The sequence below is a fragment of the Atractosteus spatula genome, chromosome 14, assembly GCF_055471065.1.
Source record: "Atractosteus spatula isolate fAtrSpa1 chromosome 14, fAtrSpa1.hap1, whole genome shotgun sequence".
NCBI classification, from domain to species: domain Eukaryota; kingdom Metazoa; phylum Chordata; class Actinopteri; order Semionotiformes; family Lepisosteidae; genus Atractosteus; species Atractosteus spatula.
In genome coordinates, this window is record NC_142719.1 from 40,252,440 (window position 1) to 40,269,723 (window position 17,284).

Here is a 17,284-nt window from a genome sequence, read left to right on the forward strand (position 1 = left end):
TGAAGTCGATGCAGGTTCAGCAGGGAAAGTGAAAGACGAAGGCTGTGGTGATCCTTTTACCACACCCTGAACTCCCACTGCAGCCTAGATTCAGCGCCGCGGCCAGTTTGGATGTGCACAACACGATGGTGGTCGGACGGCTTAAAAGGGGGGGGGGTAAAAATGAAGTATTTTTAAGTTTAGGCCACAACAAAGATGGCAGTGTTCTCCTTCCGACGGCGCTCAGGGGGCGTGTTTCTGTGCCTGTCGACGTTGCAAGGGCGCGCCCTAACGTCCTAGGGAGGCGGGGGAAGGTGACGTCAGCCTTAAACAAGGCACCTTCGGTAGCACTTTGCCCCCTTCGGCACGGAATTAGTGGGGTTGGTAGGCGGAATAGCTGCACCCATCTTTCCAGTTTGCACGGTCTTTAAAAGCAAGGGGGGAAAAAAATGGAAAATAATAACTGTAACATCCATGTGCTGCTGCAGGCCGCGGAGTACTTGGACAGGCGAGAAAGAGGTAAGTTAGCTCCCAGCTCGGATACTTTCTCTTTTGACTTGCAGCTCAGTTAGGACCGCTGCGTCTGAACTATTCTCCAGTTCTGTTTTTTTTTTTTTTTGGTGGGGGGGTTCCGTGCAAAATGCAGATCGCATCGGGGTGCACCTGTTTGCGGGCGCAGTTGTGGTGCTCGAACCGTCCGCCAAGATCAGTTTCGGCTGGCCTTCGCGCTGAGCCCGTCCCACTGGCTGACCCAAATATTATGTTATACAATATTGTTATTGCGCAGAGGCGCCAAGCCGTCACTGGTTCAAAAACCGAGATGAGCCCGGAGCGGAGTTGTATGAACGCAGCCCCGCACCGGGAGCAGGGTAGCTCCTTCTCTCCGATGCTTGAGCCTAAAATCGCCTGAAAATCAGCTCGGTTTTTTCGTGCGGCATCCCAAGATTAGCGCTGACCGTGGCGCCAAAAAAAGCCCGTCTGTGTTTTGATCGCCGGCTGGTTGGTTGGGGGGGGGACCTGTCACTGTCGTCGGCAAGGCTGCATCAAACCCGCAGAAACGCGGAGATGAGGAATTGGGTGTAGCAGCAATGTTACTTTTCCGAGTTACAGTTTAGCGTGTGGGAATATCTCCCCTTTTCAGACGTGTTTGTTCTGGTGGCAATGCTCGTCAATGCAAAAGGCGGCTCCGGTGGAGCGCAGCCCAGCCTCTCTCTAACCCTGTCTGGTGGGGACAGACAAAGAGATTGTGACCCCGGCTTGTTTTTTTGTTTTTGTCATGGGGGTGTTTTTTTTTTTTTAGAAGCAGAGCACGGCTATGCATCGCTGCAGCCTTTGAATAGCAGAGGGATGTCGGACAAGAGACACAAACCCAAAGCCAGGAAGAATCCGGACAACGTCAGGTAAGGCGCCTCTTGTCCAAAAGCGCGCTGCTTTCAAGTGAAAACTATCTTTATTCCCCCCCAAATCGTTGTTCCCCGGACAAGCGATTCGGGAACTGTTACTGTAGTTTTGATCACCGTGTTTACGTTTCTAGTTAACCCGAGTTTGGGCGTGGTGCGGTTACTCAGTTGTTAGTAGGTTTGCTGTGTTACAAATAAGTAAAAAGTTACAGTGCTCAAGGTCTTGCGGGTAGTTTTCGCCCTCTCTAATCCCCACTAAAACTTCAGGATTTTGTCAAACGGTTCCCAGAAATATCGTTTTGTGAAGAAGACGGGAAATCTACTCGGGTGTCACTGTTGCTCCCGTGATAAACATTATTCCTGAGCACTCAAGACGTGCGGTTAGACTTGCACTAATTTCCTGCAGTTAAGGGCTGCAGAAGCACAGTCTTGAATAAATCTTAATTTCAGGCCTGTGGTAACGTGGGTTGATACTTCCGATTCGAAATGGAAAATTGTCGTGTACTTAAAATATGCGTTGTCGTTGTGTTTAAAGCATTGCACATAATCTTGTCTGCTTTTTTTTAAAAAAAAATACACCCCATCAGACACTTCTCACGAGAGGAGGAAGAGTACTTTTTTCAGTGGCCTCAGGAGTTACCAATGTTCGCATTTTCAATAATTCCCAAAGTCGTGTTGATTGAATTGTGGTTTAGTTATACAGCAGACCCTTTAGCTTTTCTTAAGGTAGTTTGATTGACCTGTCCTTTTTTTCTCCCCCATAGATCAGTGCACAACGAGCTGGAAAAGCACAGGTAAAAGGTTTTATTTATTTTCTTCCTTGGACCTCTCTACTGCAGCCCGTTTTATTTGGCTGGCGTGGTAAAGAAAGAGCAAAAAGATCACTGAGCCCACAACACAGTGCAAGCAGAATTTGCGAAGGGGCCTGGGAGTAAGGCTCAGGCCCTGCGCTCCGATTTGGGATTTTTTTCCACGCGGTTTCGCCGGCGGCCCTGGGGAAGGAGGAGCGGGAAAGCCGAGTTCCCCCCGGGAGTCCAGACAGGCAGCCCGGCTGCGCTCTCCGGCCAAGCGCCTCGGGGCCGAGACTCAGCTCACTAAGCGCAGCCAGGAGTCGTGCACGTTCTTTCATCCCTTTTATTGGTATTCATGTTCAACAAAGCTCACATGCAGTCATTAAGGGGCAGTCACAGAGTAAAAGAACAAAGAAAATAGCACCCAATATCGGAAAGATACAGACACAAAAACACGTCTCCGGTCTCCAAATCCCTTCTAAGGCTCTGGTGACATCCGTCCCGCCTCTCCAAATCCAGCCACCTCCCTCCCCATCCAGCATAACTTCCCTCCGTCCCTCGGGGGAGCGGTTCTGTCAGAATGACTCTAGAAGAGTAAGGAAAGGCCTTCCGTTCCCCTTCAGAACGGCGCCAAGCCTTTCGCGGGGCAGGACGCTAAACATTTCTCCATACCAAACCGTAACAGAAGGTGTCTTTCTTTTGCTGAATCTCCGGTTGACTGACAGTCCATTTCCCTGCTGAAAACATCACGATTTCTCTATCCCCCCCCCCCCCTTTTCTCGCCCTGGTTCCGTGGGGCACAGGCGGGCCCAGCTGCGCCGCTGCCTGGACCTCCTGAAGGAGCAGGTGCCGCTGTCCTCGGACTCGGTGCGGAACACCACGCTGAATCTGCTGCGCCGGGCCCGGGTGCACATCAAGGTGAGAGGCGGGCGCGAGCGCTCTAGACCGCGTGTGTGCTTGTGACTGCGATGGGCCGTCGGAGAGAGACCTCCCCCCCCACCCCGTCTGTGAGATTTGTCCTCCTGAATTCGGGGCCCCTGGTATAATTGCCCACCCTGTTTCTGCACGAGTGCCCACGGGTGTGTTTGTGCGCGCTCCGTTTCGTGCTTGTGGTTTGGCGCCGCTGGTTTCGCTGGGACCCCGGTGGTGACTGCCCGCTTGTGCGCTGGCGCCCTTCCAGAAGCTGCAGGAGCAGGATGAGCAGGCGGAGAGGCTGAAGGACCGGCTGCGCTGGGAGCAGAGGGGCTTGCGGGGCCGCCTGGAGCAGCTGCTGGGAGGCACGGAGAGGACGCGCAGCGACAGCCTGGGCTCCGCGCTGTCCTCCGAGAGGTCCGACTCCGACAGAGGTACTGCCCCTGGTCTCCTAACGCTCTGGACACTCCCCTCAAGGCGCTGGCGTGCGCACAGTCCGCTCCCCACACGGCGGCTCTCAGTGGGCTGTGGAGCAGAGTGATGAAGCCCGTTCAGACACTGGGCTTGTATGGACCAGTGCACCCACTGAAATAATACAGCAATACAGGAGAATTAATGTGCTGACCAACTGGATCTAAGTTTAGTACTGCTGCAAGAGAGCATGGCTTTAGGCTCCTGTACTTCGATTTTATTCTGCATATGAAGTGTCCCCACTAGAAGGAGGTCAGAAAACACTACATGTAATTGTACAATCCCTATTGAAGTCCCACCCTGCTTCTGCGAAAGTATTAACGTCGCGTGTATGTCGTTGCAGAGGACGTGGAGGTTGACGTGGAGAGCACGCTGTTTGTGTGTGTGGAGTCCGAAAACCTCGGGGCGACGCAAGCCGAAGGTGACCACAGCTATTCCACCGCGGGGCGGGCTTGGTTATGACGGAGCGCCATCTGCTGGTCAGAAACAAAACTGAACAAAACAAACAAGTCCGCCGGACACGCCACAGCAGGAATGAAAATGCTCCAGATTTTCGAGGCACTTTTTCTGCACTAGAAGCGCAATGCAACTATAGCACAAAAAAACAGCAACTGACATGCATTTACCTTTTGAGATGTACAGCATTTTTCTAAAAAAAACGACTTCTGGGCCAGTTTGCACGGGCAACATGCACTGATCTGAATGGATCATTGTTGTCTGAAGCTTTCTGATCGTGTCAGGATTAAAAAAAAAAAAAGTGAAGCAAAAAAACTTAAGAGCTGCAAATGCGTGCTTGAAACAGGATGCAGCCAACGAGAAAAACGATTTTGTAACACGACCATGAAATGACATCTGTCCTGGATGAAGTATTCTCACTACCTTGACATGACATGCACAGTTAGCTCTTCTTTTGTAAGGATATTTTGCGTTTTTTATTATTTCAGGTAGTGTGTGCGTTTGCAATGAGTTGAGATTACATTATAAAATTGTACTCGTGTGTACTGCAGTTAAAGGCACAGTGAAATGCAGATCATGAAACTCATTTATCAAGAAATAGAAAAAGGGTAGAAATTACCTTGCAAATTTACCACAGTAACATTTTTACTATGAATTTATTGGTGCTCTGTTTTAGTTTTAAGTGCGGTGTTTTACACTACCTATTCAGCACCATTAGAAGTTGTAGAACAAGGAGCAATGCAATTCACCTGCAGTACAGCAGTCTGTTTTTTTTATTCCTTAGTGGCGAGTGGTGTTGTTGGCTTTAGCAGTGCCCTTAAACAAAGTGATCAAATCCAGCATGCAATGTCCCCAAGCACTTCGTAGATCAGAAACGATAAATGATCTTTGCACAGCTGGAATTCCAGTTGCTTGAGGAAGGTTCTGAGCGAGTTCCTCCAGGCAAGATAACTTTGTGCCTTTTATGGGATGGAAGCGGAGTCAATTCCTTTGTATCCAAAGGAAAAAAGGAAGCTGTAGGATAGTTTTAGAGCAGTGAAAACTGTCAGTCTTGCACTCTCGCGCTTGTGATGGCTTTTGAGTGAGGAAACACCAACTGTTTTAGTGTCCAATGCCTTCTCATGCTTGTGTGAGCCTAATTTAATTGGCTGCTTTGTTTTAAAAGACAGTATTTTCTTAGGTAAAACTCAGAAGGTGGGAGATGTCATTCGCTCAGAACCCTGTATGATATGCATCCTTTTTTTTAAACCTTTGACAATGTGAGACCGATAGAAACACCTCGTTGCCCAGTATGTGAGTGAAGTCAGAGTCTGAAGAGCAGACAATAGCGCCTGCTCTGTGAGAGGTAACTGGCGGGATGTCACATGCTTTTATTCTGACAAAAGCGTGGAATTTAAGGCCATCCCTTGTTATGTGCTTCCTGATCTTTTTCAATTAGATAAAACTACCCCATGTCTAAGTGAAAATTGTCAAACTGTTCACTGTTCGATTCTTCATTATCAGCAATGGAAAAAGCAGGAGTTATTATACACCTTAAGTATGTGAGAATTTAGCTTAACCTTGTGCTCAAAGTACACTTAAAGTTAATTTGGAACAGAAACTCCTTTTTCCAAGCCCTAATGCATAGTGAGAAGTTAATGCTGATGAAGGTTTGAGAAACCTGTTGAAGTGTGGGAGGTCGAAATACCATAAGCATGCACGTCTAGCATTGCATGGTCTGTTATCTGGAAAAAGATTACTCCTGTTAAATCTCTTGGTCCCTTTTACCTGGAATGATTTTGCAGCTCCTGTTATGAAAAGGTTGAGTCTTCCATTCTGCATGAATGAGTCCTTGCTGAAGAGAGGAGCAGGAGGGAGCCCATGTGTACAGCAGGGCGTGGTGTGGGAGCAGTCTGAGTGAAGGATTTGCTAAAGGTTACAGCAGGAGCTCCCCTGAGACTGGAGCCCATGTTATATCCGGAAGCAGTACTCTTCCGCCATTGGGAAAGAATAGATCAGTAACAGTACGGAATGGAATAATCATGAGCAAATATTCCATTTTCAGGAGGAAAGGTATTGTGCCACCCGGGTAATACTTACGCAGCTTTTTACAGAGCAGGCGCACAGTACTGCTGTTGCACTGAGGACTGGCCGGTCCTGATTCTGAGCACTCCTCTGCAGAGAGCTGAGTGCCAAAGGGGCCACACTTGCTCGTGTTTTTCCAATTATGCTGACAAGCTTCACTGGCACAGCGCTTTTTACAGCAGTTCATTGCACTTCTTTTGCCTTGTATTGTGTAAGCTAATTAGATGGAAATATCCTGGAGGGGCATGCTTCATTATTTTAAGCTCTTAAGGTTTGTTTTAGTGAATTGCATTTTTTGTTAACCGTTTTGAATTGTGCGTATTCGAATGCTTCACTGAAGTACATTCCAGTTTTCTTACCAGCACTTAAGACAACCTTCTTTTTCTTTTGCTACTTACCAGCAAGCACTGATTTTAAACATTCTTTTTATATGTTTTTTTTTTTTGCATGCATATGTTTTCTTGTTCTTTTTCATGATGTATTCCGGCACATTATTAAATGTAATTGTGCTGTAGTATTTGTTTTGAAGGAAGGTAATAACTCAGAGGTTAAACTTAAAACGTAATTTTTAAATTAGCCCTGTTTTTAGTCCAGATTTAAAAACAAAGCAGTGCCTAGAGCACATTCTGCGAGAGGCTATGATCTATATTTATGTTATCTCCTCTGGGGTAATTCCTTCCAGTGATTATGACTTATTTATTTTAAGGTGATAGATTGAATTTAAATTTGTGTATCTAATCTAAAATTTTGTACTTAATAAGATGTTGTGAAAACAAGACCATAGGAATGTCACATTCTATATAGCACCTCCGCCACAACACCCCCTTTTGTACTGCCAGCAGTTTAGTGTTGAAAAGCCATTCGCTTGTGCATGATAGAAATGTTCTACAAGAAACAGTTATTCACAGCTTTAGTCTGCCAGCCCTGTTTATAACTGTTTAATAAGACCCCCTGCAGGTTAAATTAAAGTTTGCTGCACAAGACGGGTAATAGAAGCTCCTGCCATCGCAGCCCCTGTCCCCTCAGAGACTACAGTGTACATTTCCCAAGCTTCAAGAGGCACAAGAATAGTCTTCCATACTGCTGTGGGTTTGCAAAATACCCCTGTAGGTTCTGTGTGGGACAATGGGGATTTAGCATGCCAAATGCTGGCAGAAACAAATTCCAACACTTTTGCCTTACCGGACTTAATTCAGCCACCAGCTGAAACAAAGTATTACGCTAATCAAGCAGATGGAGCCGACAGGTTTCGAAATGCAGATACTGCTTGGTCACCACGTTTTGGCATTAATTCAGTTTAATAGCCAAGTCCGTTAATGCAGCAGGCTTGAGTTGCTGGTACTGCCTGGAAGAACAGGGCTAGACAGCTGTCGATACCACTGTCCCTACGTTGGTCTGTTGAAGATGTTTCTCATTCTACACTTGCTGTATGGTACAGGTGAAACTGGCAGTGTCAGACTTCATTTTCAGATTCTGCTAGGGTTTATTGACATGGCCTTCTGCAGCACCCATGTGGTGCTCTATTTTCTGCTGATTAAAGCATCATTGCTGACTAAATTGTTGGTATTTTAATGTGCAGATGAAGCTGTAGAAATAGCACTTCCTTTATATTTACTGCTTGAAATGCACACCTTTTGGATGTTTTTAGGGCTAGGTGGGCCGTTACCATGTGAATGGAAAGAACAAGGACCATTTTTATGTACTTACATTCCCTTATCCCAGTAATCTGATGTAGCATTGTTTAATATTAGAATTTGTATAATAAATATTTTTATATATTTAAATCAATTTTGTGCTTTGTGTCTTTATTTTATATAAACTCCAAAGGTTTTTATTTGGGGGTGTGTGGGGTATTGATAATTGCACTAGTTCTAAACTTTCAGAGAAAGGGAATTTTCCATATGGCAAGTTTATTTAAATAAATAGGTGTAAATGCATTGGAAATGTTCATGGAAAGGTTTATGGTTCCTACATTTACATATGCTACTATCAACACACGGGGCAGACATTCATCAGCTTTTTAAAAAACCAATGTTGGAATATAATTATTGCATCTAGACTCTGAAGATCTAAACAAATGCAGAATAAGGAAAGTGGTCTAGACAGCTGGGAAAGGTTTTAGGATTGCACATTCATGGTATGACTGCCTGCAACTTATTATATAAAGAAGCTTATTTGATGTAAAAGATTTTAAGTTAAATTCTTACCCGCTTGAATAAAAGATGCTACACATTTAGTCTTCCAGAATGTTTATTTGGCCTGAACATAATCTCAACCTAAAATCAACTGGATTTTTTTCCTTAATTTTAGCACCACCACTTATGTTTATAAATATTCTGAAGTGCCCAGGAATTGCAACCCAATACTTAAAAAAAATAACCATTAAAGAAGGGTGTCATATTCAGAAAACTATTCCAGTTCATCACCCTATAACTGCAGCAGGTACACAGAACTCTGTCTTACAGTGTGATGGTCACTACGGTGGACCAAAAGATTACACTTTAATAAAAGGTTACTTCAATTTGAAGTAGATCTGAATTTCCAGTACTGTAAATGGAAAAAAAAAAGCAGTTTATGTAACATGATTTTTTCCTAGGATTTGAATGCACCTGTACCAAACAACACATTACCGTTCTGTAACTTTCTAAGCTTGAGGGCACCTGTTTCAAGTCACATAGAGGAGGCAAACAAATCAACAGACAGTAAAAAATTAGCGATGTCTGACATGACATTTTGTAACCACAATTACAAAGGCTAGGACAGTCAAGTTTCCTGTTCAGTCTATGGGAATTGGTTGCAATTATTACAAGAACATATATGTTTTGGAATCATGTTTCTCCAACAAACGGCTCCGACGTCCAGGTGGGCAGCTCCAAGCTGCAGAGACAGGGGCCGGGTGAGCCCTGTTCTGTGAGAGCATGAGCCACAGGGGAGTGTTAGTCCATCCCAGAGCCACAGATCAGACGAACTGCTTCTTCTGAGCCTGGGACGCCAGATCCTTCGCCTTCTCCCTGGCAGCCAGAGCCGTCTCCTTCGCTTTCCCTCGCGCTTCTTTGGCCGTCTCGACCAGAGTCCACGACGGAGTTTCACCTTGAGGAAGACGCGCTTACAGGTCAGGGAAAAAAGCCAACGCAATCTTTCTATATATATATAATAAAAAGGCACAGGAACACATTTCATCGACTATGTTGATTGTAATTGTAAAAAAATGTGAAGATCCAAAAAGCTAACATATAGTACGTGTATATCTTATATAATAGTGTTTTGGGGCTGAAAATACAATTGTGATTTAACAGACATTTGGCAATAATACCCCTTTCCCACTATTAGTTCATTAAACCAAGGGTGTACTGCATCTAAAACTCTCAACATCTGCGCCTGTGGCAGATGTGTGTTATGTCTGGAACTTGATGCCAATGAATTTAATAATTAGCCATTTTCTTCACATAATGTCTCGTAATTACTCTGTATTCATTTTCTACATATCAGCTGCCTGCATTTTCCTACCTTGCATTCTTGCCAAGACGTACTCAAATCCCTTCATGGTCTTCGAAACACTGGTCTTAAACCTTGCAAGGCCAAATTCCTACCAAAAAAAACTGATTTTAGACAATGCCGTGCTTCAGATACACATTGCTCAATTCATAGAAGTGTGTCAGCAGGGACACTAGTGACTTACATAAGATTTGGGTTACGTAAAGACATGTGGACCAGAACTCAAGGAGTAGGTTCTCTAATTAGCCAAGCAAATGTCTGACTGAAGAGTACAGTATGAGTCACCCTGTACCGCTTTTACATTCAAATGAATGAAATAGAGGAGGTACAGGTAATAATACTAAATGCATTATTCTTGTGCTTTAGAAGTCAAACGTTTCCATGTCAATGCCCTGTCTATGCTTCGCCCACTAACCTGAATACCTCTGGAGAGGCCATACAAGTTGGAAGAGATCCAGGCTTCTCTTTTGATCTCAGTCCAGCTGCCGTTTTCCCGATTCATCCCGTACACACAGCGCTCTTCCACAGTCTGCAACAGCCACAGCACAATTAATGACCCCCAGTTTCACAAAAAGACAAGCAGCAATGAATGCAGTAGGACGATATACAAATATTATGTGGAATCAAAATCCTACATTGGAATAGCCAGTGCCAATTCTTTCTGCTTGCCTAGTGTATTGTTTCATTTTGAGGTAACCAAGGACAAACAGTATTTTCCCCACATCGGGAATCAAGAAAGCCAATTGTGTCTTCTGCAGTGTGAACATCTGAGCTGGAGTGCCCAATGGAAGACTAGTTTAGTGCTGCCAATTTCAATGTGGCACAGCCCTGATTCACAACTGGGATTTCCAGGTTTGCACATTTTTTCCTGCTATCCACAAGTGAGTGTATAAGCACATTCGGTGCAAAAAAGAAATAGGCAATTGTGTTGTGTGGGAGCACAGGAAGCCATTCTATAGCTAACATGTTTAGGCTGACAGAAGCATGATGCCATGTGATCACTGGAGGAAAGGAATTAAAGTATGATCACTTTTATTTATAAAGTGCCTTTCAAACCCAAGGCGGCTAGTAAAAAGGTGAGTTTTGAAGAATTTGTCTCTCGTAGGGTCTGAGGAAGGTCATTCCACAACGATGGAGCAGCTACAGAAAACGCATGGCCACCAGAGCTCTGAGACCGAGTCCCTGGGTACAGTGAGCAGAGGACCAGTCTCAGCTGAACGCAGCCTATGGCAGGGGGTAAAAACACAGAGGAGCTCAGACACGTTTGAGGGAGCCAGATTGTTTAGAGCCTTGAAATTCAGTAACAAGATCTTATATCGAATACATGAACCAATATAGAGACTTAAGTGCAGAAGTGATATTCTGCCAAGGTCTAATGTGAGTTAGTAGTCTAGCCACAGAGCTTTGGACCTATTGCTTCTTGTTCAGTAGAGTGTAGGAGAGCCCATAGAGTAAAGAGTTGCAGGAATCAAGCCTTGATGTCAGAAATGCATGAATCAGACACTAAGCAGCTTGTTGTCTGACCGGAAGGCATTACAGGGGGTGATCAGGTCAGCCCAGTCCATTACTGGAGTTCAGCTCCCCTCTTCTGTGGACATCTTTACAACTCGCTGTCTCGGGAAGGCTGGAAGTATCGCTAAGGATAACAATCATCCTGTTTTCCCACTTTTTTTTTCTCCCCTTCCCTCTGGCAAGCGTTACAGGAGCATAAAGGCACGGACCTCCAGATTCAGAGACAGTTTCTTCCCACAAGCTGTCAGATTACTGAACTCTACCCCTACCACTGGCTCACACTGCTGTGTTTTTTGAAGTTGTATGTTATTTAAACAAGTTGTTGTTGCTGCTGCTGCTGCTGTTCTTCGTATAGGAGCATACATGCAAACAAGCATTTCGTGGCACTTGTGCGTATGATAACAAGCTGATCCGAGTCTGGCGGCGGGGCTGACCATGAGGCGCGCGTGGCTGATGTTCCAGGTGAAGGTGGTGAGGGTCCTGCTCTGGGGGTCCACCACGGAGTCCTCGATCACGTAGGCACAGCGGGCCACGTTGGCAGGGAGGTACCGCTCCGCCCAGCGAGGCACCCGGCTTGTCTTGGTCAGCAGGCGCCGGGAAACGAGCTGGTTGTCCGAGGTGACCTCCCGGAACAGGATGTCCTCCGTCAGGACGTGCTTACTGAAACAACAGCGGAGAGCGTCGGCTCTCCGTTCGCTTTCAACGGAAGATTTCCGAGCCTACCAACCGCTTCGGATAAATCCCCCAGGGTCACAGTGGGATGAGGGGAAAACCAGCAGTGAGAAAGCGTTTGGTCACTGTGAAGCAATGTTTAAAGCTTTTAAACTACACATGGGAGAAAAGAAACATTTAATAGCATTGTAACATCCTCGCACTGTGGTATCAGTGATGAATGAGTATTATTGTTAACCTGGGAATATTAAGGACTGCTTCAGAAGACAGATAAAACTTCCAAGATGAGAAGGTCATTATTCAGTAAATGAATAATTGATGTACCCCCTGCACATTCTGCCTTATTTTCTCCATAACGACAAAAATCAGTCTTCTTGTAGAAGCCACTGACAATCGGCAAGTGCTCACCGCAGGAGCGGTTCTGCCACAGGGTTTGTGTGTGGGTGGGAGGGACTTCCACTCCCCCAGCTCAAGAAAAACACCCTGCGTTTGAAAAAACATCCAGTTCTGCAAGAGCAGCAGCTCAAACTCAATTCGCGGAGAAGCTGGTGTCTCCGTAAAAGTGTTCCTTCTCTCGAGTAATCAGTTGTAAAACACCTCAAAGAAAATCCTCATGAGGTTGCAACACAAGGCAGAATTCTACTACCCCAGGAGTAGGACAGAGTACTGCAAAGGTTTAAGAAAGCAGACAACACACAAGCATGACATCCCACCCCTCCCCTGTAGGAGGCTAGTGGCCACTGTGACCAACAGCACGCTATGGCTCCACACAGACTATGTACAAACAGCCTCAACCCCGAGTTTGTCCCATGTCACTAGCTGATAGTACCTGTAAGGATTCGGATACCGCTGCCAGAATGCAATGAAGACTTGGTCCCAGGAGGCTTTCAGAACACTGATCCCTAAGAAGTACTTCACCATCGTTTTCGGGATATGGAGAGAGTCGCAAGTGGAGAGAAGACAGAACCTCGATCGGCAGACGAGCTCACTGTTACACAGAAACAAGTTGTCAAACAGCTGCCAATATAACATCTCTTTTTCATCTAAAATGTCAATCAAGCAAACACATTGGACACAAGCCTTACATAACTGCAACGGTGCAAAATAAGTGACTCAGGTAATTCTACAACACATTATTTTCTCTCATATTTCTAATGACTGGAATTGAGCGGGGAGCTTCTTAAACTTTTTGCAAACTTTCTCGATTGAGACTCTAAAAATAAACGCTTAAACGCCACACTAACTTTGCCCAAGATATGCCACTGTTTTTCGTGTTTTGCACCGACTGCGATGTTGAAATCACAACTAAGGATAACCAATATAAAAGACAGACATCAACTTTGAAACAGGACGAAACCAAGGTAATTGTGAGTTCGATGTCGTAGCTAAATAAAATCTAATACACTGACTATATTGATTTATGTTAAATACGACTTTGAAAACAAATGGTACATCCGGTTTAGGCTACCTGATGGTCTGTAATCGATGCACATGAATGGGCCAGTCAAATGAATGACATACTCACCAGCAATCTCGGGTAAACCGCCGTATCGGCAGATATTACCGAATTATCCCACATCAACACGTCAACACGCTTTCATTTCGATCTGTTTTTGACAACGTTTTCTTAACCCTTGATATCTGGAAAAGGCAAAGAACGTGCGACTAGTATGTGCTTACATGCGAGACGTGAGTCAGGAAGCACAGAAGGTCAAGAATGACGACACTTCCGGCTCGTGTCAGTGGAGACCATAGACATCACCAACAAGTTGACAGATCGATTTGTGCGGTATTGCAAAGAACCGTGGTTTAGTCTGTTAATGCAGCGCCATGACGCCGTTGTACTACACAATGTGTATAAAACCTACAAACCTTAATGACTAAACTCATGAGTAAGGAAGATCACGGCAATGTGTTTTACGATTATGTTTTTTTTAATTATATTTCTTCTGACAGAAACATGGTGGCGCAGTTTAACTATTGCATGGTGCCTTAGAATCAAAGTTCCTATGTTATATTAGCTTCAGGTTCAGAGCTAGGTGTGATTCAGATTTAACAATTGAAGAAGTTGATGTGGCATTTAAGAGGCTAGATAGGGCAAGGCTCCAGGCACGGACTGATTAACTGTTGAATTGTATGAATTATTTTGGAAAGACTTAAAGAGACTCTCTATAACAGACCTTTTTGGAGTGCATATCCAATAATACTTTGTCTACTACTTTGAGACAAGGTGTCATTACATTAATCCCTAAAACAGGTAAAAATTTTAAATATATTGACAACTGGAGGTCAATCTCATTATTAAATATAGATTACAAGATTTTCTCACATGTCTATGCAAACAGATTAAAAAATAGATTATCGCAAGTAATAAGTGAGACTCAATTAAGATTTATAAAAGGAACAGCCATAATAATATACGTTTAGTGCTGGACTTGTTAGATTATTGAAAATATTGGATGACGGTTTAATATTATTCTTAGATTTCTACAAGGCTTTTGACAGACTGGAACATCCATTTATTGCTCGATCCTTACAAAATTTCAGTTTTGGCTCTAAATGTATTACAATAATTCAATTACTATATAATAACATTAACAGTTCGGTTTCTCTTAGTAATGGAACGTCACCACGATTCCTCATCAATTGGGGAGTTAGACAAGGTTGTCCCATTTCTCCGTTATTATTTATATTGGCTGCAGAAACATTAGCAATCCTAATCAAAAACAGTAACATCAAGCTGTTGAATGCCAGGGGCACTCCTATTATTATTAGCCAAATGGCAGACGATACAAGATTATTTTTAAAAGATAAAGATCAGGTATCATTGGCAATTGAAACCATTAAGACATTTTCAAATGCTTCAGGATTATCTTTGAACACGAAAAAATGTTAAATAAAAATTATGATAACCATTTTATAGAAATTCAAACTATACCAATGAAATCTCAGTCAGATACTTGGGGATTTGTGTAAATAAATAGGTAGAAGATAGGATTAAACATTCTCTAGCTAACAACATCTCCAAAACTCAGGCCAGGCTTAATAGCTGGCTACAAAGAGATTATTTGGTAGCCTTCTTTTGGTTAAAACAGAAAGTATCTCCAGATTTATTTACCCAGCAGCTTCAATCTCCATTCCCACTGCAATAATTAAAAATATAAATAAATTAAATTTCTCCTACATCTGGAAAAAGAAAACACATTATATAAGAAAAGGTAAAATGATTAAAGCGTATGAAGAGGGTGGTGCCAATATGATAGATTTTGATATCATGAATGGTACCCTAGAGATAAATTGGTTGTGTTCCTTTATGAAGGATACAGACCGCTTTTGGTTTGCTATTCCTAGGAGATTAATGGGAGAATTAGGAGGCATTGACCTCCTGTTGAGATGTGCTTTTGATATAAACAAGCTCCCGATAAGACTATCTGCTTTTAATCAACAAGTACTGTGTCACGAAGCATTTTTCAGGACCCTTTGCAGACAATAGAATCCGGAAGGGAGTGAGACAAACACGAGGAAAGAAGACCAGGATCGGGGCAGGAAGAAGAACAGGGTGGCGTGCCGAGGGTGCGCTGGTGCTCCTGGGGGCATGGCCAAGGCAAACAAGTCCAAAGGGAGTCTGTAGGGAAATCCAGAGTAGGCAAAATCTGGGTCCAGGGCTTGGAGCGCCTGGCCCTGTTACCCCTTCTATTTCCCTTCTCCGGATCCCGCTCCGGCTTTTAACTGTTGTCGTCTTTGTCATGGATGGATCACCCGGCTCTGGACTTTCACCCACTGGACCACACCCCCACCCTGAGCGCCAGTGCAATGTCGACATGCCCCAGTCCTGGTCTTCTTTCTCCATGTTTGTTGCACTCTCTTCTGGATCCTATCGTCTGCATAGGGTCCTGAAAAATCTTTTGAGACAATGCCATTGTGAAGCCTATGCCGTCGAGCCACTCCTGGACCCACTGGTAGGCGGGCTTCCGGGCGCCCGTCATCCAACGCTGAGCCTGGATTGGTAGGAACATCTGGCTTTTAGAGGGAAGGGCTGGAACAGGAGGCAGGTGCAAAAATCATGGCAAACTAGAAAGAGCCAGAGCGCCCTTACAAATGACAGGAACCATTTAACCCATCGGGCCTGTTTGGTGGTTAGTAGCTTATTGATCCAAGGATCACAACCCGGGTTCGATTTCAGCTACATGGATGTTTAGCTCGTCCCATACTCCCACAATGCTTTGTGTCCTGTGGTTCCTGTTTCACTGTTCCTTTTGAAGGTCTCCTCCAGGTTGGTGAGGTCCGTGCCCTTGAGGATTTTGAAAAGTTGGCTCAAGTCCCCACGTAATCCTCTCTGTTCAAGACTAAACATGGCTACAGTGGTGTCAGGGGCGCGATGGGATAGCCCTTCGCCGAGGGGAGAGTGTAACGAACGGCCGGCATACAGTTTGTACGAGCCGGTTGCAGCACGGTGACGGCACCGCCCTCTACTCCCCTGCCCATAGCGGAGACCCGGGTTCGATCCTGAGGCGGGGGACAAACTGGGGCAGGAGCGGCAAGGGCAGAAACCGCCATTAACCCGAAGTCGCTACAATATGTACTTTGGTACATTTTTCTCAACCTTCCATTTTTTGTACTCTTTTGAGCACTGTTATCCCCAATAATATTGTAACGCTTACGGCCGTCAGGTACTGTGTAAGAGCCGGCGTACCAGAGCAGGTGACGTCACCGCCCTTCCCTATGATAGCAGGACTACAGCTACTGGGCTGGAGAGAGATCTCTCTTTAGCTCACGGGGCTGGGTCGCTGCAGATTGACGCGGAAGTCCCGGGTTCGAGCCACCTATACTTTGGGCCGACCTGATGCGGCAAGGGCGCCCGCCTGAGCCCCCGTTGCGTTACAATATATATATTTTTCAGAAGTACAGTAAAGGAGAAATTTCCACGCACGTCTGGCTTGTCGAATGTCCTCCGTGCAGTGTTAAACACTTCGTGTGTTTGATTGTCTCACGGCCTGCTTTGTCTTGAAAAAAACAAATGAAGGGAGACGTGCAATACCACAATATACCACGAGAGGGCACGCAATAGTGTCTTTTAATAAAGTGTATTGCAAGAGCAACAATATTCTGATTTGTAATTACATCTTACATCATATTATTTATATGCACTTTTAAATCATCAATTATCATAAGAGTACTAGACCCAGCAATATTTTTCTGTTTGTGGACTCGCAGTTACCAGCATGAAAGATAAATTGTTCTGTAGTGCCAACTGAAGTGTTTAAAATTTCGAATGAGTGGTGCACTTTCATTCCTCTCAAATATTTAGAGCGTAAATTCTATAGGAAAAAATGTCATTGATGCACAGATCTGGACCACATTATTTGCACTGCAAAAAAAATGTGGATCTCGTCTATTCTGGGCCCTGTTAATTAACTTTCAAAGCTGTGATTTTCTGTAATCTGGACGTTATTGGCCCTTCACAAAATGTGCACAATGTATTGTATAGTAATGAATGAGTGACCATTTGACCATTTGGTATGCTTTCTTATT

At 44.5% G+C, this 17,284-nt stretch overlaps 2 protein-coding genes across 2 annotated transcripts; one reads left to right on the forward strand and one right to left on the reverse strand.

Moving 5' to 3' along the window:
* Window positions 1-306: 306 nt before the first annotated feature.
* Window positions 307-7,861, forward strand: mxd3 (MAX dimerization protein 3). Its single transcript, XM_088932473.1, has 6 exons — window positions 307-498; window positions 1,280-1,379; window positions 2,144-2,173; window positions 2,974-3,088; window positions 3,351-3,516; window positions 3,897-7,861. Exons 1-6 carry the CDS (start codon window positions 429-431, stop codon window positions 4,013-4,015), a joined length of 600 nt encoding a protein of 199 aa, XP_088788599.1. The 5' UTR covers window positions 307-428; the 3' UTR covers window positions 4,016-7,861.
* Window positions 7,862-8,303: 442 nt separating this feature from the next.
* Window positions 8,304-13,471, reverse strand: prelid1a (PRELI domain containing 1a). The gene is made up of 6 exons (XM_088932472.1): window positions 13,278-13,471; window positions 12,582-12,740; window positions 11,515-11,740; window positions 9,984-10,097; window positions 9,581-9,659; window positions 8,304-9,163 (listed from the first exon to the last, which is right to left on the reverse strand). The coding sequence occupies exons 2-6, from the start codon at window positions 12,671-12,673 to the stop codon at window positions 9,033-9,035; spliced, it is 642 nt and encodes a 213-aa protein (XP_088788598.1). The 5' UTR covers window positions 12,674-12,740; window positions 13,278-13,471; the 3' UTR covers window positions 8,304-9,032.
* Window positions 13,472-17,284: the final 3,813 nt, after the last annotated feature.

Coding starts and splice junctions, on each gene's coding strand:
- mxd3 (XM_088932473.1), top strand. CDS start 429: ATGGAAAATAATAACTGTAACATCCATGTGCTGCTGCAGGCCGCGGAG. Junction 499..1,279: donor CTTGGACAGGCGAGAAAGAG/GTAAGTTAGCTC, acceptor TTTTTTTTTTAG/AAGCAGAGCACGGCTATGCA. Junction 2,174..2,973: donor AACGAGCTGGAAAAGCACAG/GTAAAAGGTTTT, acceptor CGTGGGGCACAG/GCGGGCCCAGCTGCGCCGCT.
- prelid1a (XM_088932472.1), bottom strand. CDS start 12,673: ATGGTGAAGTACTTCTTAGGGATCAGTGTTCTGAAAGCCTCCTGGGAC. Junction 10,098..11,514: donor TCAGCCACGCGCGCCTCATG/GTCAGCCCCGCC, acceptor TGGCTGTTGCAG/ACTGTGGAAGAGCGCTGTGT. Junction 9,660..9,983: donor GCCTCTCCAGAGGTATTCAG/GTTAGTGGGCGA, acceptor TTTTTTTGGTAG/GAATTTGGCCTTGCAAGGTT.